The 24,815-nt window shown below is 43.1% G+C and overlaps 1 protein-coding gene and 1 non-coding gene across 2 annotated transcripts in view; one reads left to right on the top strand and one right to left on the bottom strand.

Annotated features, from left to right (window-relative positions):
• LOC144682415 (disks large homolog 2-like) overlaps window positions 1–24,815 on the top strand; it is a 1,267,833-nt gene that overhangs the window by 25,528 nt on the left and 1,217,490 nt on the right. The window contains exon 2 of the mRNA XM_078544824.1: window positions 19,993–20,124. Coding sequence (XP_078400950.1) covers window positions 19,993–20,124 — 132 coding nt within the window. The remainder of the gene's footprint in view (window positions 1–19,992; window positions 20,125–24,815) is intronic.
• Window positions 13,461–13,532, bottom strand: trnad-guc (transfer RNA aspartic acid (anticodon GUC)). Its single transcript has one exon. It is a non-coding gene; the product is annotated as a tRNA-Asp (tRNA).

The following is a 24,815-nucleotide window of genomic DNA, read 5'->3' as shown; positions in this document are numbered from 1 at the left end:
GTAGTAGTGAATGGATAAACCTAAAACCTTGCAAAAATGCAGAGAAAATCTAAAATCCTACAAGACTAAAGAAAAGTTCAAAGAAGCATTCTGACCTGAAGAAAAACATTGTAGCTGAGCTAACTTTATTGATAACGCATTTTCCTAACATGAATACATATCTGCAGTGTCTGAACTCTATCAAGACAGGCTCCAACATGTGCTACCTGACCATCAACCCCTAGGTCAGGCGACCCATACATAGTAGAGTACCATATTGTATAATACTGGAGTCCACAACTACAATCAGTTATTATCATGACACTTACCAGAGTTGTTGCTGAGCTGAATGAAAAATTCATAAGCTCGAAAAACAATTGGAAAAGGTGAAAGTAATCAAAAATTTGGCGAAAATTAAGGTTCCATTGTTGAAATGTGAATTTCCATATGTGTTGCAGTGAGCTGCCCGATGAAAGAAGAGGGAAAAAAAAACACTATGGGAGCAAGCACAACGTTCGCTCACCCCAGAAAAAACCGGCTATGGGAACGAGCACAACGTTCGCCCACCCCAGAAAAAAAGTGATAAAACAACAACTACCTATTACCACAACTGCCAAATCGACTTGATTGAAACCAAAGATCCTGGGGGGTCTTGACAGGGTGGATGTGGAGATGATGTTTTTTCTTGCCTGCCCATTTAAGACAGATGAGAATTTTTTCCTGAGGGCCATGAGTCTTTGGAACTCCCTCAAAAGGTGGTGGAAGCAGAGTCTCTGAATATTTTTAAGGCAGAGGTAGATAGATTATTGATAAACAAAGGGGTGAAAGGTTATTGGAGTAGGTGGGAGGTTACAATTAGATCAGCCATGGTCCTGTTGAATGGCAGGACATGCTTAAGGGGCCGAGTGACCACCACCTGAGAGGTTCAATATCAAGTAATGGAAAAAGATGATAAAAAGATACCCAGATGCCGGAACAACCTCCAAATGAACAGAGTTTACCTGCAATGACAGAGCCTACCACTCCTCTAACAGTAGTGTGAACAAGATATGGAAGGGTTATCAGGCCTCCAGACTGCCTGAATCTGTGAACTCAGACTTGAAGGGGGGAGATGACATAAAAAGAAGGGATAAGTTAGAATAACTTGAAATACATTGGATAAAGACTGGGGGATGGTGTGGTTTAAGGGGCTGGCACATATAGGGTTAATGTAGGACTGAGTACAGAAATGCCCACAGTAATGTAAGAGAACACATGATCCACACCTAGGGGCCAGCCTCTTGTTGGACAGAGCCATGTGCACAAGTAAGCATGGAGACAGCTCTTAGCTTGAACCCTTTACTGTATATATGTATGTTGTCCTTGTAGTTAATAAATACATAGTTAACCTCTTTAAGACTACAAAGACTTCATTAAGACCTACTGAATGGCATCCAACACCCTACAGCAAGTAATATTGGCAATATGACAATATTCTTCAGTTTTCAATGAAAATGAGGTGGAGGTGGACGTGTTGAATAATACTGTGATAGTATTTGTAGTAAAAGAGATCAGTTTGCCAGTAATCCCGAGGAAATTAATGTTGAATCAGGGAGTCACCAAAGTTAATGTAAGTAAAACAGCATTAAGGAAGAAAATAATGACGCTAGAGATGATAAATCCCCATGACCAAATGTGTTCTGTCCAAGAGTTTTAAAGGGACTAGGTGAGAACATTGCAAATGCCTTAACTATAACCTTAAGTTATCTCTATTCAGGAATGATTTCTTTAGATTGGAGAATTGTGCATGTAGCTCTGATATTTAATGATGAAAGAAGGAAACAGAAATTATAGACCAGTTAACTAAACATCTGTTGTCTGGAAATTACTACAGTAAAGGTTAGGGTGACTGAATACCTCAAATATTTAGTTGATCAGAGAATCAGCATGGATTTATCAAGGGTAGATCATGCCAGGTAAATGCAATTGAAGTTTCTGAAGAGGATGGGGGAATGTCCGTGCGTGTTACAGAAAGCATTTGAAAAAGTCACTTGTAATAGACTGTTAGGAAAGAATTCCACCCCCCACCCCCCCCATCCTTGCCGTTGTGTGGGGGCGGGCGTGGACGGGCGCGGACCCGATTGTGCGCCCCCCCCCTTGGGGCCGCGCTACCATTTTACGTGACGGGCGCCCGGAAGCGCTGTGTGGGCCATGGGGCGAGGGGGGTTCCCTGAATCAGGAGTGTGCTCTTTCGCGAAATCTCTGAGGCACAGAGGTTCAGGGAGATTAAAATTTTCAAAACTTAAAACTAATAAAGAAAAAAATAACTTTAAGACATGTCCCCTCGTGTGACAGTGCCACATTAGCTGGGACATATCTATGAATTTTAATGAAAAAATTTATTTAATTTATAAACCTTCATGAAACCTCATCCCACCCATGGATGAGGTCCCATGAAAAATGCGAAGGCCGCCTGGGCTCTTTGCCTGCCCGCCAGCCTTAAGGTTGGACGGGCAGCTTTCTCAATTGCCTTAATTAGTTAACTAATGGCCTTAACAGGCCTTTGACAGTTTGGCTGTGTGCCCACCGAACTGAAAATCTAAATGACGTGCGGTGACGTTGGGACGCATGCCCAACGTCACCCTGCGCCATTTTACGCCTTGGCGAGCGGGCTCCGCACCCGCTCTCTGAGCTGAAAATTCTCCCTTTAGTATTAGCTGAAGGCAAATTATTAACCTACTTTGGAAATTGAGCGGGAGGAGACTGACAGTAGAGGTAATGGGCAGGTACTCTAATTGACAGGGTAAGAGTAGTGGTGTCCTGCAGCATTTGTGTAGGGGCCTCAACTATTCACCATATTTAAAAACTACTTTTGGATAGAAAGCCACATATTTAAATTTGCCAATGATGAAATAGGTTGCATTGTCGGTGGAAGCATGAAATTACAAAGTAACATTGATAGACCAAATGAATGGACAAAACTGAGGATTTCATTGTAGGCAAATGTGACATCATCCACTTTGGACCTGAAAAGGATAATATGGGATACTTCCAAATGGTGAAACTTGGGGAGATCAAAGACAGATGGCTTTGCTCTGTTCAGTCCCCAAGCATGACCCCAAGCTTCCAGTCATTGTGATTTTAATTCTCTGCCCCACTCCCAACTTTGCTTTCAGCTTTCTAAACTGTTCCAATGAAATTCAACATAAGCTAAGGTGCTGTTTCTTGAGCTTTTGATTAGTTACTTAACAACATTTGGGACTCAACGTGAAGTTTAACAATTTCTGATCACAATCTCTTGCCATTATTATTTTTCTGAAGAGCAGTCATATGGACTCGAAACATTTGCATCTGTGGATAGGGAAACAGAGTTGCCAGATCTGCTGAGGTTTTCCAGCATTTTCTGTTTTTGCTTTACATTATTATTAGTTTTTCTTGTTTGGTTTCTGTTTTTGGATGGCAGCAATTGGTGATGATTTTATTATTCCCATTTGCACCCTCCTCTAGATCAGGCTTTTGATTCTTTACTTGTCCCATTACCACCTCCTTTTGCTTTGCACCGTTATCCTTTCTGCCAATCTATCTCTCCTTCAATTTCACCCAATCAGACCTTGTCTTTGGTTCTTGTCTTCCCCTACCCTACTCCCTTTTTGTATTTAGTTAAAACCTATTACATCTAATTTTTTCCAGTGCTGACGAAAGGTATGTCCACCATTTGCTGTTTTTATTTCAGATTTCCAACACCCTTGATATATTTCTTCCATATGTTGATTAAGGAATTAATGCAAAACAGAGAATTTGACCATTTATTTATTTTATTTGTTCTGTGTGGGATCATGTACTGTGCAATTTAACTGTCACATCCCCTTGCATTATAATACTGACTAGGCCTCAAAAACACTTTATTGGCAGTAAGTGACCTTGAGATATCATGTGTTGTGAAAGGCACTCCATAAATGCATCTTCATTCATTTGTATGTAGAGGATCTCCTGGCACCATTCAAAGAGGAGCCAGGGTAGTTCACGCAGTGTCCTAATTTAGATTTGTCCCCTATCAACTCACTAAAACAGATTATCTGGTGGATTAGCACATTGCTGTGTAGGGAATTGGTTGTGAAAACTGATTGTTGTGTATTCCTACAATGGAGACTACCCTTCAACAATACCACAATGCCCGTGAAGTGTTTTAGGATAACCTATCAAAGGTGGTTGCAAGTTAATTTTCCTGAAACATTATTTGAGGTATTTTGCATTTCTCTGTTTCTCTTTTGCTCTCTTCTCAAGTTGCACCCTCTCCCATCTCTTGCTCTCTTGTTGTCTCCTTCTCACATATCTGATCTCATCGCTGTTCCTCTCATACACGTTTGTGTGTCTCTTTCTCGCGCTCTCTCCTCATCCTTTCGTGTTGCTTTCCCTTTATTATTTATCTCTATTCTGAGTTTACACAAGCCCCACCTGCGACTCTAAAACTCAGTCCCCAGTAAACTGCTAACCAAACACCATTCTGGCTCCAATGCTTGATCACATTAGTAATGGCAATCCCTCTCTGGACAGTGTCCTCCTCCCTTTTAAAACTACCATAATCACTGGGCCCCACCTCCGTTCAGGCAAGTGCGCTTTCAATACCTCCTATTGTACCTACAGCCCTCCTCTCAAGCCTCAAACTATTTTGGTATCTCCTTAATTTCTGCTGTTGTCTTGAAACACTATGTTTGAACCTCCAAACAAATTTGTGTTTCTTGTGTAGCATAGAAATGGCATTGATTATGACCATCATGTATATTCCTCCTCAGTGTCTCTGCAACCTTAAATTTGATTGGGCTGCTTCACTTGGTTTCACTTTTACATATTCAATCATGACCAGCAAATCTCTTCCAATTGCTTCTCTTTCTACCGCTACATTGGGACTAAGTCCCAAATCCTCTTCCTGGCTCTTCAATCTCCCTCGGGGCTTCAAGCTGCCCTAGGTTCCTGTGACACTGCCACACACATGTCCTGGTTGCTTTCTGCCTCGTCGCACAGCCTCTGGCTCCACCCCCTGAGCTTTCAAAGGTACTGCTCCCTGCAGGGAGGGACCCACAGGGACTGATTAGTTCCCCTGCTAGGTGCTCTTGCCTGCCACTCACCTGCTGCCGGAGGCCCCGCTACACACTTCCCTGCTTAAGAGTTGCCGTCCTGGCAACTACACATCACATGGTGACTGCTTACTAAGCAATTGCGTGATCAACAGGTTTGATTGATCTATGATAGCTAACATGTTTGAATCCAAACTGATGGCAGCATTTTGTTCGTGCAATACTGACTGGGGCAAATAGTAAAGGTTGGGATGATGTCCGGCATTCGTTTGAGATGATCTCCTCAGCTCCTCATCTGTACTGGCACTTTCATTGGCACCCAGGCTTTGGAATGGAATAGCCAAATAGGGGTCCAGGTTGGTCATGCCGCTTGGGGTCGTATGATTGGCAGCACTTGTCGCTTCGGCTGCAGCCTCCCTGCCGGTCATCTCTGCACCCTCATCCAATACCGGAGTAGGTCTCTCCCCCAGGATACACCCCCTGGGTTTGCAACACATAGGTCATGCCAGGATTCCTCGTCGCTATCCGAGTCCCCCTCATTCAGGCTTCTGCCTGCCGACAAAGGTTCCTTGGTGCCGCAGAGTGAACTGCATGCCCCCGCTTCATCCGCTAGACTTCTGACCTCGAGTAACTCCCTTCTTTGAACAGTTTCCTGAAGCTGCCCTCTGGCTACAGATTCCACTACATGACTGTGGCCCTCATTGTCAAGCCACTTGAAGACTTTGTGGGATTCAGGAAACACAGATATCCTGTATCTTATTCTGATTGATATTCCTGTTTTGTAGGAATACTCATGTACTGATTGAAGGACAACCTTGTCGTTGTGTAGTGTTTTTCCTTGCAGCGCTTATTTCTCTGTCCTCTCGGACACCACATCGGACACCTGGTTTAGCCTTGCGTGATGCTGAGCAATCCATTTGTCAACTTGAAAATGGGTCAACGGAGATGATTCACAGGAAGGACCGGGCATCTTCCAAAGATGAGGGAGTGTGGGGACTAACCCATGGAGGACGTGGAATACTATTGTAAGCATAGACCAGCTCCAGAAAGGCAGCAGACAGATGAGAACACCACCACCTGGAAGTTCCCCTCCAAGTCACTCACCATCCTGACTTGGAAATATATCGCCGTTCCTATACTATCACTGGGTCAAAATCCTGGAACTCCCTTCCTAACAGCACTGTGGATGTACCAACACCACAGGGACTGCAGCAGTTCAAGAAAGCAGCTCATCATGACCTTCTCAAGGGCAATTAGGGATGGGCATTAAATGTTGGCCCAGCCAGCAAAGCCCGCATCCCATGAATGAATAAGAAATAAAGGTACTCCCTGACTTCCAGTGATGGGGTGGGATCGGCAGAGAGGAATCCTCACTGGGTGGTTATCTATCATAACAATCCTGTAGTTCAGCAGGTTACAATACACGACGACGACATTGTCGTCATCATTCTTAATGAAAGCCGTAATGCACTTGGTGAGAGGAGAAACGAGCTGTCTCCTCCAGGTCTCCTCCAATTCGCTAAAGTCCATCTTTGAAATGAGGTTGGAAATGTCTTCACCAGTTGGTCCAATCTCCACAACAGTGACGTGTTTAAGGACACCTACAGGTGTTCTCGGTTGGAGGTAAACATCTTTGCTGAAATTGGTCTGCATGAAATCTGCATGGGTACCCTAATCTTTTCTCCCAGAGTTACACTGGTAGCTTCGCTAATTGTGAAATGTGGCAATCTTGCAAGGCCTGTTGTGCATCAGCAATGATAGTGCTGACAGGTAAAAGAATAGCCTGAATGCCACTTGAACAGTTCTAAGGCTCCGTGCAGGCTGATACACATTGAGTACATAGAGCAAGGCTGAGGACTCTTGATCCCCTCCAGCCAACTTAGTAGCCTCCTGCTCACACTGGTCACCAATCATGTCTCCTAAGGATGCTCAGATGTTTCCTAACACCACTGGCGTTCTCAACTTCCTTGCTTCCATGGGTGATGGGGTCACAAACCACCCAAAACCCAAGTTATGAAAAGTGTGATGGAGGACAGATAGAGAGAGCTCAATCTAGCCATAATAAGGGATGTCTCACCCTTGCAAGCGGAGATTTGGAGGGGGGAAGAGACGTCGATCAGCTCCCACCCCTCAGCAAGATGCTCTCTGACACGAGAGCAGAAGTGTCAACTGTTATTCACCAAATCTTTAATTAGACATAACACTTACACTGTACCAAATCTCATGCCTTCCATGGGGCAAGTCCCTATCGTTCTGCATAAGACCAAGCCTCTTTCTGAAAAAACCTCGCCCCTCCCCACAACTGGATCTTGCTGGGAGTCCCAACTAGTTTAACATTCATTGGGTTGGAGGCCGTTGCACTGGCCTGACATCCGTGGTGGTTGTGATTGTTGAGGGCAGTCTCATTTGATGTGTGCAACCCCATTACAATTCCAACACCCCTTTGGATTATCCCATGGGTGGGATCAGCCCTAAGGCTTGCTGTGGAAATAGGACAGCAAGGACTGGATTTGTGCTTGTGCAGCCATCTGTTCCGCTTGCCTCCTTAGCCTAAGGTCGAACAACTTCACCAGCTCCAGGGACATGGAAACCAGGCACTCTCCCTTGGCTTGCTTGTACTCATAAAACTTCTGTAGTAACAGGTAACAGGCTACTGCGGTCTCCAAAAACTCATGCCAAGACCTCAAATATCCACTGCAGACTTCTTTTTAAATGTCTGTACCTCTCCCCAGTATTTCCCGATGGGCTTTTTGCACAGATGTTCCATCACTAATGCCTTCTGCTTGCTCTTATTGAGGCCTCTGGATGCCATGACAAATCGTGCATTCTTGTTCCAGTCTCTGGTTGCTGGCTTGTTGGGTGTACCTTGCCTCCCTGACCACTCAAATCAGCCCAGCTTCCTACCTATTGGCAGGCAGAATAACTGACCATGGGTACTGTGTTCTTCCTTTGCAGGGTCAAGGGAATGCACCTGGGGAGCCTCTGCCTAGCTTTGGCATGAAAGTTTGGTTTCCTCTGCAGACACATGAGCCCCCAATGTTACTGGAGCAGCTTCAACCTCCCTTGTGGACATTGCCAGTCTCAACTCTTCCATCACCTGCTCCATCCCAGCCAGACACCTTGCCATCTCCTCTCCCGTGACCTGATGGCTGTGCTGTAGAATCCTGACGACAATGCCAAAATGTAATGAGCGATTTAAGTACACTGACTGCATGAAGGTTAAAAAACAAGGTTCTTTTATTCCACTGGCATCAAGGGAAAGCGTAACTCCAAGAAACAATTACTTAAGAGTATTCACTGCCGATGTTCCAGATCTCTGTCCTAGTCGGGGGCTCAGCTCCTCAGCACGGCACTCACCAGGCGTGTTCAGGCTTGTCCGGCTGCTGGACTCCTGGCAGCTCTCTGCGTTGAGGCTTCTTAGATTCGGGTGCTGCCAGTCAGTTTAACTAGGTCTCAATTCCGCTTCCTGGCTCTTCAGCTATCCTCAAGGCTTCAAGCTATCCTAGGCGCCTGTCACACTGCCACTCGAGTCCTGGCTTTGTCCTGTCTGCTTTCTCCTTTGTCTCACGGCAACTGGCTCTGCCCCTCATCTTGTTAAAGACACTGCTCCCTGCCGGGAGAGGCCTGCAGGGGCTGATTTAGTTTCCATGCTCTGTGTTCTCCCCCACTATCGCTTGCGCGCTCTCTCTCGTGCCCACTTCCCCCTCCACCCCACCCAAGCCCACAATTAATTGCTGTGCCTTTAGGCACCTGGACCCCACAAAATAAAAAAATATCTTTTTTAAAATTGTCAAACACTTTACCTCCCTTTCTTGTTTTATGGACCTCTTTAAAACCTATATTTTTGTTCAAGCTTTTGGTTGTACCTTTTAATATCTCCTTTTGAATTAGTGTCCATGTTTTTTCTTATGTCTCTTCAAAGTGCATTGGAATGTTTGGAATGATGGTCTACTCCTGCTCCTAGGTCGTAGGTTCGTATAATTTTCCATGTTAGTTACTACAGGTACCAGACTCCTTATCCAATGCCCCAAAATCTGTAAGGACCCGAAAACTGGCTACATTTGAAGCTGGCGCCCTAGCTAGCAATTTGAATAAAACCCTTTTATTCTTTATTTTTCAGACTTTATTTTATGTACTATGTTTACATGCTAGACCTAGGACTCGATCCATAAAATCCCCAAATCTGGTCCCGAGCTTCCCAGATACGGGGCCTACGACCTGCCTGTATGAATGCATACTGTTAACAAGGACATCGTCTAATTTCCTGAAGGTACTTTGGGGGAGTTAAGTTGGCTATGTTTGGGGCAGGTATGATGGAAAATAGAGGATATTCACTTTGAGCACTCTGATTTCACTTAGAGAATTATCATTGCTTCTAGAAAACCAGTCCACTGCGAGCAGGGACAAGTTTAGGTCTGCATATTATGTGATACCAACATTTCTGAATATGTACAACTTTTGTACATTTGAAGGAATTGGAGTTGTAAAGCTCCAGGAACAGTGATGTACAAAAGTATTGGTTTTAATGCAATTACCTGTGTCCTGACATATTAAACTTCTTCAGTGGGAGAGCGAAACTGGAAATATGTCCCAATATCTCACCTGAATGAGTCGAAATTTTTAACTTCTGCTTAGCAATCAAAAACAAGTAGAGCTGGTATATTTGTGTTTTATGGTGAAAACTTTGAACATCTAATAGGCCTACAATGCAAGGGGCTCAGTAACAAGCCAAAACAGGGGGCAAACATGTTGATTGGCCTATGACAAGCTAAAAAGCAGCAGCTTTGAGACTATTAGGGATGCCCCTTGTGGGTCAAATATAAGCTCCTTTCCTTAACATTCTTTTCTTAAACTAAGTACATTAGATTAATGTTTCCTGGCACGGAGGTCACAGAGGTCAGTGTGCTACTTATCTCTAAGCTGCCAATGTTTTTTATAGTGTGTATATGCGTGCTCTTAATGGAAGCAATTCTGGAAACTAGTGTCCTACTGTGCACTGATACATTCTGTTTCATGGCATAATGCTTTTTTTCTACCGTTTGGTATAATACTTTATTTGTGCGTGTGATTATAGTTTAGTACTGATTTGTTTCTAATGCTTGCATTGTCTTGGTCAATTTCCTTTTTTATAGAACACATAAGGACTTTGAAAATTCAAATCATGAAAGGTGATATAATTTTAAAATCTATTGGAGATGTATCTGATAACTTTTGATTCTGGTTTGCAGTTCCCAGGCTATTGAGAAGGTAAACCTTCTAGTCTGGTGCACGATTTATACCAGGGCTTCCCAATATGTGGGTTGTTGACCCTCAGTTCAGTCATAAGATGAGATTTTGCGGCTGTAAACTGCAAGGCAGCAATAGCTGTGAGGCCCCTTTAAGTCCTTGCATTTTGTTTTAATGGTAGACGTAACCTAACAGACCTTTAAGGTCTGATTGCTGATGCGAAAGAAGTCTGAAAAAGTAGGATTTAAAAAAACACTCTGCAGTTTAAACACTTGCCACCATGCTCAACTTCACTCCACTTCCCCTCCTCACCAGCTCATACAAATGTCCCTCCTTCACTCTCTTAACAGCACCACCCATTCCCCCAGCGCGCTCAGCTTCACCTCCACCCAACCCAACTTTCACTCTGGGGTGATGGAAATTTTAATGCTTCAAATGGGGTCACATTGGGAAAGAGTGTTATTTCACTGGAATTACTATTCTCCAAATATATTTCCATTGCAAAATATGTAGAAATAGTTTAGCACAGCAGTCCCTGGGGAGAGGGAACTATTTATAAGGTCAGCAAATGTTGGAGCCAGAAGGAAAGTTGGATGGATAGCAGGCTTTTGGAGATTGGCGGAAATCACAGCAAGTCAATCAGCATTTGTATCATGACAAGTAACATGCCAGATATAAAGACATTCATCAGAACAGTGGTGTCCTAAGCTTTTCCTAATTTTGTTTCAAATTGATGGCGTTCACAATTTTTTGCTTTTTACTTAAAATGGCCTGCTGGCTATTTTTTTGAAATCTGTCAAGTTAATGTATGATGCTGACTGTTGGCATCCTTTGGAGTCCTGTGGAACATTTTCCTGATCCCAGATAATCCTGATGACTGCTGTAAGTATGACAAACTCTGCAGTATTACACTTCCAAATTCTGCTGGAATGCTGTATGCACTAGGGGCTTCAAGTTGTGTAGCAAGGTCTATGGCAATAATAGGTCTCCTGAGGAGTTTGACATCTAGCTTTGGCATGCCTGACAAGTTAATTTATGATGCTTTGACTGGATTTTTAGACTCTGCTTGTTGCAGATCAAGGTGATGATTTGTCCAACTGTCAGCTTTCCACATGACATAAGTTACCTTGACATGAGCCTTTTCCTCCTGGTTGAGAGGCACATAGTCAAGGAGGTGCCACTGCTTAGATCGTGGGTGTTGTATTTTCCTTTCAGGCAGAACATAGTATAATGGCAATGTCGTACTTGACACACAACCAAAGTAGGAGAGTTCCATTTAAGTTTTCCTTTCCACCTCCATGTTGACTGAGATGCACGCCTATGTGATGTTGTCATGTCTGACTCTGGCATTGAAATCACCCACAAGGATGATTTTGTTTTTAGGGATAGTTTGTAGAAGATGGTCCAGTTCATCATAGAACCTCACCTTTACATGTTGCTATTAGTCATTGTGGGAGCAAATGCACTTGAGTGCTGTGTCTCCCATGTTGTTGCATGGAAAGGAGTAGGCTCATCTGGCATTTGTTGATGCCTTTGGGCAGGCTTTCCAGATCATTTATAATCTCTCCTGATGGTGAAACCAATCCCTGCCTCTCTGTTCTGCAGGAGGCAGATTGCTTCAAATCTTGCTCCTATTTCTTCAAGCTGACCATCTCCTAGTCTTGTCTCGCTAAGGGCAGCTATATCTCCTCCATATTAAGTTCCCTAGCTACCAGAGCTGAATGGCATGGAGACCTGCTGGTTTGATGATCAAGTCGGGAACGGACATGCCAGCATGCAACTGTCGTGGCTGGTGACTTTGTGTTTGTCTTTGCGATCTTCTGTAGTTTCTTGCTGCTGGATTTAATTGCGCCCAGATGTGGTGTGCTGGGCAGTAATGCAAGAAGAATGTTGTGTTTAGGCCTCTGTTTATTGAGCCCTTCGTAAAACCAGCCAGCTGTGCATCCCTAAATAGAGAAGTTGGGTCGTCACATAGTGCTGTCTGATGCTGATGCTGCTTCCGGATATATCTAGTGACTAACCATCACCTAAGGGTCACAGAATCACAGAATTCACAAAATTGTTATGGTGTAGAAGAAAGCCATTTGGCCCATCGTGTGTGCACCGGCTCTCTGAGCATTTTAACTTAGTGCCAATCCGCTGCCTTTTCCCTGTAACCCTGCACGTTGTTTCTATTTAAATAATCATCCAATGCCCTCTTGAATGCTTCAGTTGAACCTGCCTCCACTACATTTGCAGGCAGTACATTCCAAACCTTAACTACTTGTAGTGTGAAAGTTTTTTTTTCTCACCTCACAATTGCTTCTTTTGCAAAACACTTTAAAACTGTGCCCTCTGGTTCTCGATCTGTTTGAGCGGGAACAGTTTCTCCCTATCTACTCTGTCCAGATGTCTCTCTTATGATTTTAAAAACTTCTATCAAGTCTCCTCTTAGCCTTCTCCTCTCCAAGGAAAACAGCCCCAAATTCTCTAATTTTTCCTCATAACTGAAGTGTCTCATCCCTGGAACCATTCTCTCAACCTCTTCTGCACTCTCTCCAATGTGTTCACATCCTTCCTATAGTGTGGCGGCCAGTACTGTAAGCAATACTCCAGCTGAGGTCTAACCAGTGTCTTATGTAAGTTCATCATAACCTCCTTGCTCTTGTCCTCTATGCTCCTATTAATGAAGCCTAGAATACTGTATGCTTTATAAATAGCTCTCTCTGTCCTGTCACCTTTAATGACTTATGTACATATACACCCAGGTCTCTCTGCTCCTGCACACCCTTTATAATAGTATCCTTTATTTTATGCGCTCTCACCATGTTCTTTGTACCAAATTGTTTCTGGAAGCTTCCCCACCACCGAAATTAAACTGACTGGTCTGTAATTGCAGGGCAGATATTTGTAACCTTTTTTGAACAAGGGCGTAATGTTTGTAATTCTCCAGTCCTCCGGCACCGCCCCTGAATCCAGGGAACATTGAAAGATTATTGCCTGTGCCTCTGCAATTTCCACGCACTTCCTTCAATATTCTTGGATGCATCTCATCCAGTCCTGGTGCCTTATCAACGTTAAGTACCAATAGCTTATCCAATACCACCTCCTTATCAATTTTAAACACTTCTAGTGACTGAGTTTCCTCTTCTGTCACCATGGCCTGGGCAGCCCAAGACATTTTCAATTTCGTGTGTTTCCTCTCATGAAGGACAACGCCTACTCCCCATCGGGGAATTGAACCCCGGTCTCCCGCGTGACAGGCGGGGATACTGACCACTATACTAACGAGGAACTGCCTGCATGGCCTGGGCAGCATCTATCTCGTATGTAAGGATAGATGCAAAGTATTCATTTAACACCTCAGCCATGCCTCTTGCCTCTTATGTGTAAATCCACTTTTTGGTCCCTAATTGGCCCTACTCGTCCTTTTACTGCCATTTTACGATTGATGTGCTTGTGGAATATTTTGGGGTTTCCTTTTATGTTAGCTGCCAGTCTTTTTTCATAATCCCTCTTTGCTTCTTGTATTTGCTTTTTCACCTCCCTTCTGAACCTTCAGTATTCAGATTGGTTCTCAATTGTATTTGCTACCTGACACCTGTCGTAAGCACACCTTTTTAAATTTAATTTATAATTCCTTTGTCATCCAGGGAGCTCTGGATTTGTTTGTCCTACACTTCCCTTTTGAGGAAACATTCCTTGACTGTGCCCAAACCATCTTCTCTTTGAAGGTTGCCCATTATTCAGCTACTGTTTTTCACGCCAACCTTTGGTCCCAGTCTATCAGGCTCAGCTCTGTTCTTGCCCCATTGAAGTCGGCTATCTGCCAGCTGATTATTCTCTCTCTGGATTGACCAATGTCATTTTCCACTGTAATCGTAAACCTAATGATACAATGATCACTGTCCCCTAAATGTTCACCCACTACCACTTGATCTACTTGGTCCCCTAAATGTTCACCCACTACCACTTGATCCACCTCGTTCCCAAAAACCAGGTCTAGCAGTGCCTCCTTTCTTGTTGGACTGGACACATACTGCTGTAGGAAACTCTCCTGAGCGTGATCTAGGAACACTTGTCCCTCACTGCCCCTTACACTACCACTATCCCACTCTATGTATGGGGAATTAAAGCCCCTCATAACTACTCTATGATGTTTCCACCTCTGTAATCCCCATGCAAATTTGTTCCTCTATATGCTTCCCACTAGCTGGTGGTCTATATATTACACTCTGCAATGTAATTGCACCCTCCTTATTCCTTAGCTCTAGCCAAATTGATTCTGCTCTTCAACCCACCGACACATCCTCTTTCACCAGTACTGCAATACTCTCCTTAACCTAAAATGCCACTGCTCCTCCTTTTTTCCATTTCCTATCTTTTCTGAGCACTTTGTAACCAGGAATATTTAACATCTAGATCTGCCCTTCCTTAAGTCAGGTCTCCATTATCGCCACAACATCATAATTCCACAAGGCAATCTGTGCTTGTAACTTCCCAATTTTATTAACTATACTCTATGCATTCACATACATGCAGTGCAACCCTGATTTAGACTTCATTACTTGCTCCCTTTCTCCAACTCCATCTATTAACTTACTATTCTCTATTTTAGTGCTACCTCCCCCTCCCAGCATTCCGTGCACCCTGGTATTACTTTCTAATATCCTCTCCTTGTTCCCACACCCCTGCTGAGTTAGTTTAAACCCTCTCCAGCAGCACTAGCAAAACAACCTGCAAGGAACTCAGCCCTCATACTGTTCCGATGCAACCAGTCTGGCTTGTACAGGTGCTATCTCCCCCAGAGCCACTCCCAGTGTCCCAGGAACCTAAAGTCCTCCTTCTTGCACCATCTTTCCAGCAATCATCTGTTTTATCTTCCTCTTTCTGTACTCACTTGCATGTGGCACTGGGGGTAATCCAGAGATTGCTACTTCAGAGGTTCTGTTTGCTAATTTTCTACCTAGCTCTGTAAATTCCGATTGCAGGACCACATCCCCCTTCCTACCTATGTGTTAGTACCAATGTGGACCATGACCTTTGGCTTTTCACCCTTCCCCTCAAGAATGTCCTGCAACCATTCTGTGACACCCTAGTACCAGGGAGACAACAAATCATCCTAGAGTCACATTGATGGCCGCAGAAACGCCTGCCTGATCCTCTAACTAAAGAATCCCCTATCAGTACTGCCCTTCTGCCCTGCTTCCTCCCCTCCAGTACAGCTGGGTCACCCGTGGTGCCATGGGCTTGGCTGTTGCTGCACTCCTCCAAGGATCCATTGCCCTCACCGATATTCAGAATGGAAAACCGGTTAGTGAGCAGGACCTCTGACGACTCCTGCATTACCTGCCTGTTTCTCTTGAGCTGCCTGGCGGTCACCCATTCCCTATCTGCTTGCTTGCCCCTAACATGTGGTGTGACCACCTCTCTGAATGTTCTGTCCACCTAGTTTTCTGCCTCACCGATGCACCTCAGTGACTCTGGCCACTGCTCAAGCTCTGAAACGTGGAGCTCAAGCTTGTGTAGCCGGTGACACTTACTGCACATGAGCTTGTCTGGGTCACGAGAAGTTTCCACGAATCTCCACATACCACAGGACAAGCATTCTGCTTGGTTGAGCTGTCCTGCCATGCCTTAACCTTAAATTTTTAAATCACTTTTTTACTTTCACTTTAACTAGCTTTAACCTTACTCTTGTACTATTAACTATAAACTGGAGATTAGTAGAAAGTAGAAATTCTTTACCCTTACACATCAGCATCCTGTGCTTATAAATTCTTACTTTCTCTGTGCTTGTTTAGAAATGTACGTTTCTGTACTCGCACAGTTTTCAAGCTCCAGACTGTCTCCATTCACACTGTTTTATCTCCTGAACTCCTGCTGTTCAGTGGATAAGCCAAGTAAAAAATTATTTTAGTTGGCCCTACTCAATAAACCTTACCGACAGTTCAGTTCCTACTTTATTCTGAACCCTTATGAATAGAATAAACTTTAAACGCTTACCAGATACTCACCAAACAGCTAGCTTCTTCTCCAACCAACCAAATTGCTTCTTTCCTGTGATGTCACAATTTGTTTTTTTTCACGGTCCTTTTGAACTCAGTGTGGGCCGCTTCCGAGCAGCTGACATGTCCCCTTTCCGACTGCTCTTCCAGAAGGTGAGTGATGTGGGCCGCGCTCCCCAGGCTGTATTTATTCTCTTCCTGCTTTGTGTATCTCCTGCAGGTCCGCCTCCCCGACTGCCCTTCCCAAAGGTGAGTCAATGCCTACGTGCAAGTTGAGATCTATGACTCCCAGTGTGATTGCACCTGTTGCTTCGCCTGCCTCCCAACATTGTAGATCTTAGTTGTATGTCCGTAGTTCATACTTTATAGCTAAACCTACGCTAAGGAATTTGATTATAGCGGAGGAGGGATGCGTGCTGCTGTCCTACTGCTGGCTGCTTTTGCACGATCCCAGAGGCAAGGAGGATCCAAGATGTCTAGGTAGCTCGGCAGCTCCAGTAGGTGGCTGGTACAGGATGTTTCTCTGCTTTCGCCGTTTGCTGCAGTCCACGTTGCATTACCATTATCCACCAGAAGTACCAAATACTTGTGAATGTTGCCCTTCATGCCATAATGGACTTTGTTTCACCCTTCCAACATCTGCCCCTCCACTGTGAGGTAGAGGTTAATAGAGTTCACCATGGGGAGGAGTGGATAGGACTTGAAGTGAGAGGCTGTCGATTCAGAGATGACTTTTGATCAGAGATCAGCCACCTTTTCACTAATGAAGCATTAGCTAGGACCCATCTAGCAAACAAGAGAGAGTTGCTTTGCAGCTGCTGAAACCTGTTTTATTGTTGTCTTTTTAATAAACTGGTTTTGTAGTATATAACCTAAACTACGTTATTTATTGACAGTACTGGATAATACAATTTGATGCCTAAAAATGTTAATGTACGTTGCAGCATTTCACCATTCCGCCATTATTTGTCAACTTGCTTTTGGTTTTTTTGAAGAAAGTAATTGTGAAATTATTGCTATTATTCAATTTGTGGCTATTCAGAAAATTAGAGAGCAATATAAGTGGAGACTTAAGGTCTGTCGAGTGTCAGCCATGGCTCAGTTGGTAGTACACTCTCTCTCCTGAGTCAGGAGGTTTTTGGGTTCAAGTCCCCGCTGCAGAGACTTGAGCACAAAAATGCCCAGGTTGAAGCTTTCTTTTACAGATGAGACATTAAACCAAAGCCAATCTTTTTATTTTTTCGTTGGATGTGGGTGCTGCTGACTAGGCCAGCATTTATTGCCCATCCCTAATTGTCCTTGAGAAGGCGGTGATGAGCTGCTGCCTTGAACTGCTGCAGTCCATGTGGTGTAGGTACACCCAGAGTGCTGTTAAGGAGTTCGAGGATTTTGACCCAGTGACAGTGAAGGAGCGGCGATATAGTTCCAAATTGGGATGTTATGTGGCTTGGGGAGGAACTTGCAGGTGGTGGTTTTCCCATGCGTCTGCTGCCCTTGTCCTTCCAGGTGGTAGAGGTTGTGGGTTTGGAAGCTGCTGTCAAAAGACCCTTGGTGAGTTTTTATTCATTCATGGGATGTGGGCTTCACTGGCTGGATCAGCATTTATTGCCCATCCCTAGTTGCCCTTGAGAAGGTGGCAGTGAACTGCCTTCTTGAACCGCTGCAGCCAATATGGTGTAAGTACACCCACAGTGCTGTTAGGAAGGGAGTTCCAGGATTTTGACCCAGCGACCGTGAAGGAGCAGCGAGTTATTGCAGTGCAGCTTATAGATTGTACACACTGCTGCTACTGTCTCTGTGGTAGAGAAATGGATGTTTATGGTGGTGGATAGGGTGCCACTCAAACCGGTTGCTTTGTCCTGGATGGTGTTGATCTGCTTGTTGGAGAGTATTCCACCACATTCCTGACTTGTGTCTTGTAGATAGTGGATCGGCTTTGGTGAATCAGAAGGTGAGTTACTCACTGCAGAATTCCCAGCCTCTGACCTCCCCTTGTAGCCACAGTATTTATATGGCTGGTCCAGTTCAGTTTCTGGTCAATGTTAACCCCAGAACATTGAAAGTGGGGGATTCTGTGATGGTAATGCCATTGAACGTCAAGGGAAAGATAGTTGGATTCTGTCTTGTTGGATATGCTTGACACTTGTGTGGTGCAAATGTAACTTGCCACTTATCAGCCCAACTTGAATATTGTTCAGGTTTTGCTGCATATGGACATTGACTGCTTCAGTATTTGAGGAGTTGTGAATGGTGCTGAACATTACGCAATCAGCAGCAAACATCCCCACTTCTGACCTAATGATGGAGGGAAGGTCATTGATGAATCAGCTGAAGATGCTTGGGCTTAGGACACTACCCTGAGGAATTCTACGTTGATGTCCTAGGGTTGAAATGATTGACTTTCAACAACCACAAACCATCTTCCTTTGCGCTAGGTATGACTCCAACCAGTGGAGAGTTTTCTCCCTGATTCCCATTGACTACTGTTTTGCCAGGGGTCCTTGATGCCACACTTGGTCAAATGCTGCCTTGAGTCAAGGGCAGTCACTCTCACCTCACCTCTTGAACTCAGTTCTTTTGTCCATGTTTGGACTAAGGCTGTAATGAGGCAGGACCCAAACCGATAGGTCAGATCTGCACGCTCAGGCGGATGTAAAAGATCTCATGGCACTATTTTGAAGAGCAGAGGAGTTATACCCAGTGCCCTGGCCAATATATTTCTTTCAAGCAACATCATTTTTGTGCTTGCTGTGGGCAAATTAGCTGCCATTTTTCCTCCATTACAACTATGACTATGCATCAAAAGTAATTCATTGGGTACAACTATGACTATGCATTAAAAGTACTTCACTGGGACATCCTGAGATTGTAAAAGGTGCTATATGAAACATCCCGAGATTGTAAAAGGTGCTATATAAATGCAAATCATCTGTCTGTAAGGTCAATATTTCAGGATGGTGCTAAAATGTAAGAAGAGTTGGAAAGTAGTGAAATAGATAGTTGAGCTTGGACTTCAAATGCCAATGGGAGGGATGAGTATTGAATTTGAGGTGACTGTATCGTTTGCTTTTAAGTCTTTAAGAAATCTTCATGAGGAATGTATGAAGAATTCCACTGAAATTCAGCAGTGGGCTGAAGACTAATGTTTTAAATGTATTGTGCTATGCAGATGTAATTCGAGATATATTTTGGGTAATTGCATATGTTTGGAGGTACTATTTGTGTTAATGCCTATTTTTTGAGATGGCAGTTTAGAAATTGCATTTATAACATTCAATGACGATTTTAGGATGTCACTTCAAATATTCTATTGGAAGTTACAGAAGAAGCCTTTGAAATCTTATTACTGTCAGAACAGTGAGTGGTTTTATTTTAGTAATGAATAGTACTTAACAGGCATATCCTTGAATTCATTTGAGATTTGCATATTGGAGTGCCCAAACAAAACACTGCCTTGGTTGTTTGGTTGAGCATCAAGAGAAACTTGGGATACTTAGCCTTCAGGTGGAATTGAAGTCGCAAAGGATTCCATCTTGGTCTACTTTTCAGCTAACCTTGATTGAAGTGATGTAACATATGAAGGAGACATTGTGTCACTCATTAACTACAGCCAAAATTGGAGCTGATGATCCAGGAAGAGATGATGGCTTAAAATAAGCCAGTAAAAATATTTGTATATCCTGGTTCACATTTATTCTGAAAAACTTTTATCTTTGCACTAAGACATTTTTCTTCCTGCCTTTTAGACACCCAGCGTGCTTTACTGCTTCTTGAGGACTACTGTTCAAAGCTGAAGAAACCGGAGGAAAGGCAACTTCAAAGTGCTGTTGAAAGAGTTATAAGTATCTTCAAAAGTGGCTTATTTCAAGCATTACTAGGTATGTTTCAGAAGATATTTGTATTGTATAAAAGAGATCTTATCTTTTGAACGGTCTTATTTTTTGAATTGTTTTCATGTTTCTTGTATTGTTTGCTTAAGAAATGGGTTGAGATTATTTTAAGCTGTGAAAGCAGGATTTAGAGCTGTAAATCTAATACTGTGATGGAAGTATTCCATGCAATACAGTGGCCCATTCAACAAGCTCAAATTCAAATGCATTATTTTTGGTGTATATATTCTGGTTGCTACATTACTATTGAGAAATTGTTAATAGTAATGTTAACATTGACCAGCAAATGGAGAGAAGAAACTGGGGGGGAAAGTTACATGGGCAGTATCCTACAAGATCAACAGCTTTCATTTCAGTATTTTTCTAAAATTGTAGCCCTGACAAAGTGCGAAACATTAATAAATCGGAAAGTGAGGTTGTGTGTATCTGACTACTAAGAAGTCCAAGATTCCCCTGGAACATGACCACCTTAATTTGACGAAAGGTTGAGGACTCTGATTTAATAACAAGCAGAAGCTAGCTTTAAAATAATGTATAGTTTTATTTCCATTTAATTTTAATATTGTGAACTTTGACAACCATATATAAAGAGAATAATTTTAATCTTTAGTTGTAATGCAAACTACTCTGCGCCTTCAATAATCATTTCATTTGTTTAAGCTGTTATTTGTGTTGTAAATATTTACTAGAGGTATATAATTTTGCATGTTAATTTGGTTTCTATATACGGTATACTTCTGAAATGCGAGTGGCAACTTTCCGAGGGATTAACTTGTAATGAGGAAATCTTCCGCCTTTGTGAAAAGCTTAAGAATGTATTAAATATTAAATAATCAATTGACTGTTTGCACTTCTCTGGCTGAAAACAGTGACCCAATTTTTGTAGTTTGCAATGAAGGCAATGACATTTGGCAATTTGTTAAGCTGATAGCTGCTCATGGACTTTTCATGGCTTTTGAGTGGCAACTCAATTGCTAGAAATAGTTTCCAGTATGGCATGTGTGTGAGCAGGGCAGAAAACAGTATGGTTTTCGGCAAGTAAAGTTGACGATTCGTCACTAAGACATGCAAAGTTTAAATAAATTATAAATTAGAATAAATCAGGCATTTCAACGGCCTAATAGATTTCTGGGCTCGCAGCCAAGAGCACAATGAGATTTGGCTGAGACATCTATAAGAGTGCCAAAACACTTGAGCCCCAGAGAAAAAATTGCTTGCTTTGGCAGTTCTGGCTCTCTGATCTCTTCTGTCAATTGCATGATGTTCATTTACATAAGATCGAGGTTTCCAAGTGCTTGTAGTTTCAGCTATTGACACAGCCTGGATGATTGACATTTTTATTGGGTTGTAGTTAAAAAAAATTTTTTTTTAAAGAAAGTGGAAAATTATCAATGACTTTTTTTAAAGCGTTCTTTCACACATCCTTCTGTTACTTTAGGGTTCATTGGTTCTAAACAATGTATTACCATGGGGGAGCATGAGGAGGACCTTTTGGACTTGTCTTTCAAAAGGTGCCCTCGTGCAGACTATGGTTCACAACACTTCTTGAGATGCACAGCCACGACTCTTTGAAAAACTGGCTTGACTCCATGAAAATTGCAGAACATGCCTATCGCACACAATGGAGCCAGCCAGATTGGGAGTACAGGGTGTGGACTTGTGACCTGAAACAGCTTGCATTCTTAAAAGGCACTACTAAAATCGGGAATCCCAGAATTGGTCCCGGTCGTCATTTTTAAAGGGCTCCCGAATCATCCCGACTTGGCGAAAATCCAGTCCATATTATCAAGTCGATAAAGGCCTTCAACCCACAGCCTTTTGCCTCAAGAAGGTGAGTGTGCTACTAACTAAAACAACCTGACACTTCATTCAAAAGGAATTCAACGTGTTCTTAATACCTGCTTTTTCATTAGTTGAATAAAGGTTTTCTTCTTGGATTGGAATGACCTCCACCATAATTTGAATGAAAACTGCTGAAAGTGGCCCATCGATGTAAGAGGGGAGACTCTCTCTTTTGTTCTCTTTCTGACTTCCAATTTTTTCTACCATCTACAAGGCATAAGTCAGGAGTCTGATGGAATATCCTCCACTTCCCTGCATGGGTGGAACTGCAACAACACTCAAACTCTCCACCATTCAAGACAAAGCAGTCTGCTCGATTGGCAGCCAGCTCACTTGAAACGTATACTTCCTCCAGCACCAGTGCACAGTGACTGTTGTGTTTTCTATCTTCAGTATGTACTGCAGCAGCTTCCAAAACTACTTTGATAGCACCTGCCAAACTCACAACTTTTACCACTTAGAAGGGCAATTGCAGCAGGTGCATGAGAATGAGGCCACCTCCAAGTTCCTGCCTTTGCTGCCCACCCGCACCCCTTCCCCCACAGGACCCCAAGTCTTTCAATCTTGACTTGGAAATACATCGCTGTTCCATCATAATCACTGGGTCAAAATCCTGGATTTTTTTTTAATCAACAGGGTTGTTAGAAGGGCCTTCACCACATGAACTCCCGTTTTTCAAGAAGGTGACCAACCACCAAACCACCACCTTGAACAACTAAGGATGGAAAATGAATGGTTAGCCTTGCAGCAACATCCATAGCTCAAGAAGGAATAATAAAAGCAGGGCAGAAAACAAAGCATCCATGATGGTATGATGATGCACAAGGTGCAGGGCCAATTTTGCACATTAAATGATATGCATACTGCAGAGAACAGTGTCTATCCTAAGTGCTAAAAGGAGTGGTTTCGGTTCAGCCTAGAAGGTCATTGTATGGGCTAGCTAGATAGTAATGGCATTTTGAATACAGTGATTAATTATGGCCAGTGAATTTATATTCAAGATAGTGTTGGTTCAAATCCCACCCCTAATTCAACCTCATCTTTTGTGGATGAGAAACAGAGTCAACGTTTCAGGTTGTTGACCTTTCATCAGAACTTGGAATTTTCCCTCCACAGATGCTGCCTGACCTGAGTATTTCCAACATTTTGTTTTATTTTCAGATTTCCAGCATCTGCAGTATTTTGCAATATTACTAACATCTTTGTGAAGCATTAATTATTATTATATGAACTCTCTTTAGTATATTCTCCAAGTCCTGAAAATAATGAATATTTTCTTGCCCACCAAAATATAAGTAAACACCCATGTGTATACAGTCATGGAAATGACTTGTAATGTGTCTTTAATCTGTGTGGTTGTGGTAATCTGAGATGCAGTATACCTTTAAGAGAATGTGAGCAGATTGAGCACGTGACTGTATTAGCACAGGCTACAATGTTGATCCGTGGTTTAGAATAGGGTCTGGTTGGAGAAGCACATGTGTTAGTGCTCTGTTACTTGTGCCAATAAACAGCACTTCATCTTACTTGGGCCTCTGTGTCTGTAGTATCTTGTTTACCAACTCACTCACCAGTTGATAGGCATGCAACCGTGTTCGCTGAGCAAGCAACCTGACAGAACATAACTGGCAATGAGGCAAAACACGACCAGCCAATGACACCAAAGAAAGCCGTGGAAATTCATCAGAAATAAATCAGCCATGCCTTGCAAGGCGATTGTAAGTACAGTCTTCATCATAGTCATCAAAGTTATCTTCCTCCAGTATGCCACAGTTTGGCTGTATCAAACCATTTGATCAGACCACTGATGACAGGTCACATTATATTGAACGCCTTGCGTTCTTTTTGGCCTTTTGGAGGGGGTGGGGGGGGGCAGTAGAAGAGGCGAGCGATCCTCTTATCAACATGTGGCAGTAAAAGATGCAGCCTAATTCATAGTCTAACAGCACCCCACACCCCAGATTCCAAGAGCTTTGAGTTGGTAAATCTTGTGAAAAGCCACTTTCAGCCGAAATCATCGGTAACGGCACAGCGTTTTAAATTTAATTTGAGGTGTTGCACCCTTGGAGAGACAATTGCTTGCTATGTAGCAGCCTTAAAGCAATTGACAGAGCACTGAGTATGGGACGTTGATTGATGACATGTTAAGAGACCGATTAGTATGTGGGATTAATGAAGATGCCATTCAAAAAAGGTTGTCGTCAGAAATTAATTTAGATTTCAGCAGGTAGATTTCAGGTGCTGGATTTGGCACTCGCAATGGAGAGCACAGTCAGGGATTCAGAAGCAATCAAGGGAGCGCAAAATGGCACCACCCTTTGCATCGGGAGGGAAGCACCAGTTAGAAATAGCGCGGAAGCACTGGGCTCTGCAGAAAGGTGGGAACCAGCCACCATTAACAGACTAGCAAAAAGCAATGGTTTAGCAGAGAAAACCCACAATAATAATAGGAATGAAACCAGAGAGCCTGCAAGCGAACAACAATTTAAAAGAATCGAGGGTTTCTACTGCTGTTGTAATGGGCACATTATGTAATATTGTAAAGACAGATTAAGACAAAACTTTAAACAAAAAGGTAGAAATCATGAAACCCACATAATAGAGGAACTAGAAGAAACAGTCAGATATTTACTCACTACATAAAAATGGGTAAAACAGAGCCAATATACCGGACAGTGAAAGTCAACGAGAAACCCATCTGAATGGAAGTGGATACAGCAGCATCCACAACAGTCATAGGGGAACATACGTTCAAATATCTGAATGGAGGAGACCACTCATTAAATCGGGAAAATTCAGATGCTAAATTAAAGAGACATACTGGTGAAGACATACCA

Source organism: Cetorhinus maximus, chromosome 7 (assembly GCF_964194155.1).
Source record: "Cetorhinus maximus chromosome 7, sCetMax3.hap1.1, whole genome shotgun sequence".
NCBI lineage: Eukaryota > Metazoa > Chordata > Chondrichthyes > Lamniformes > Cetorhinidae > Cetorhinus > Cetorhinus maximus.
The sequence above is the reverse complement of the archived record's forward strand: the minus strand, read 5'-3'. Positions and strand labels throughout refer to the sequence as shown.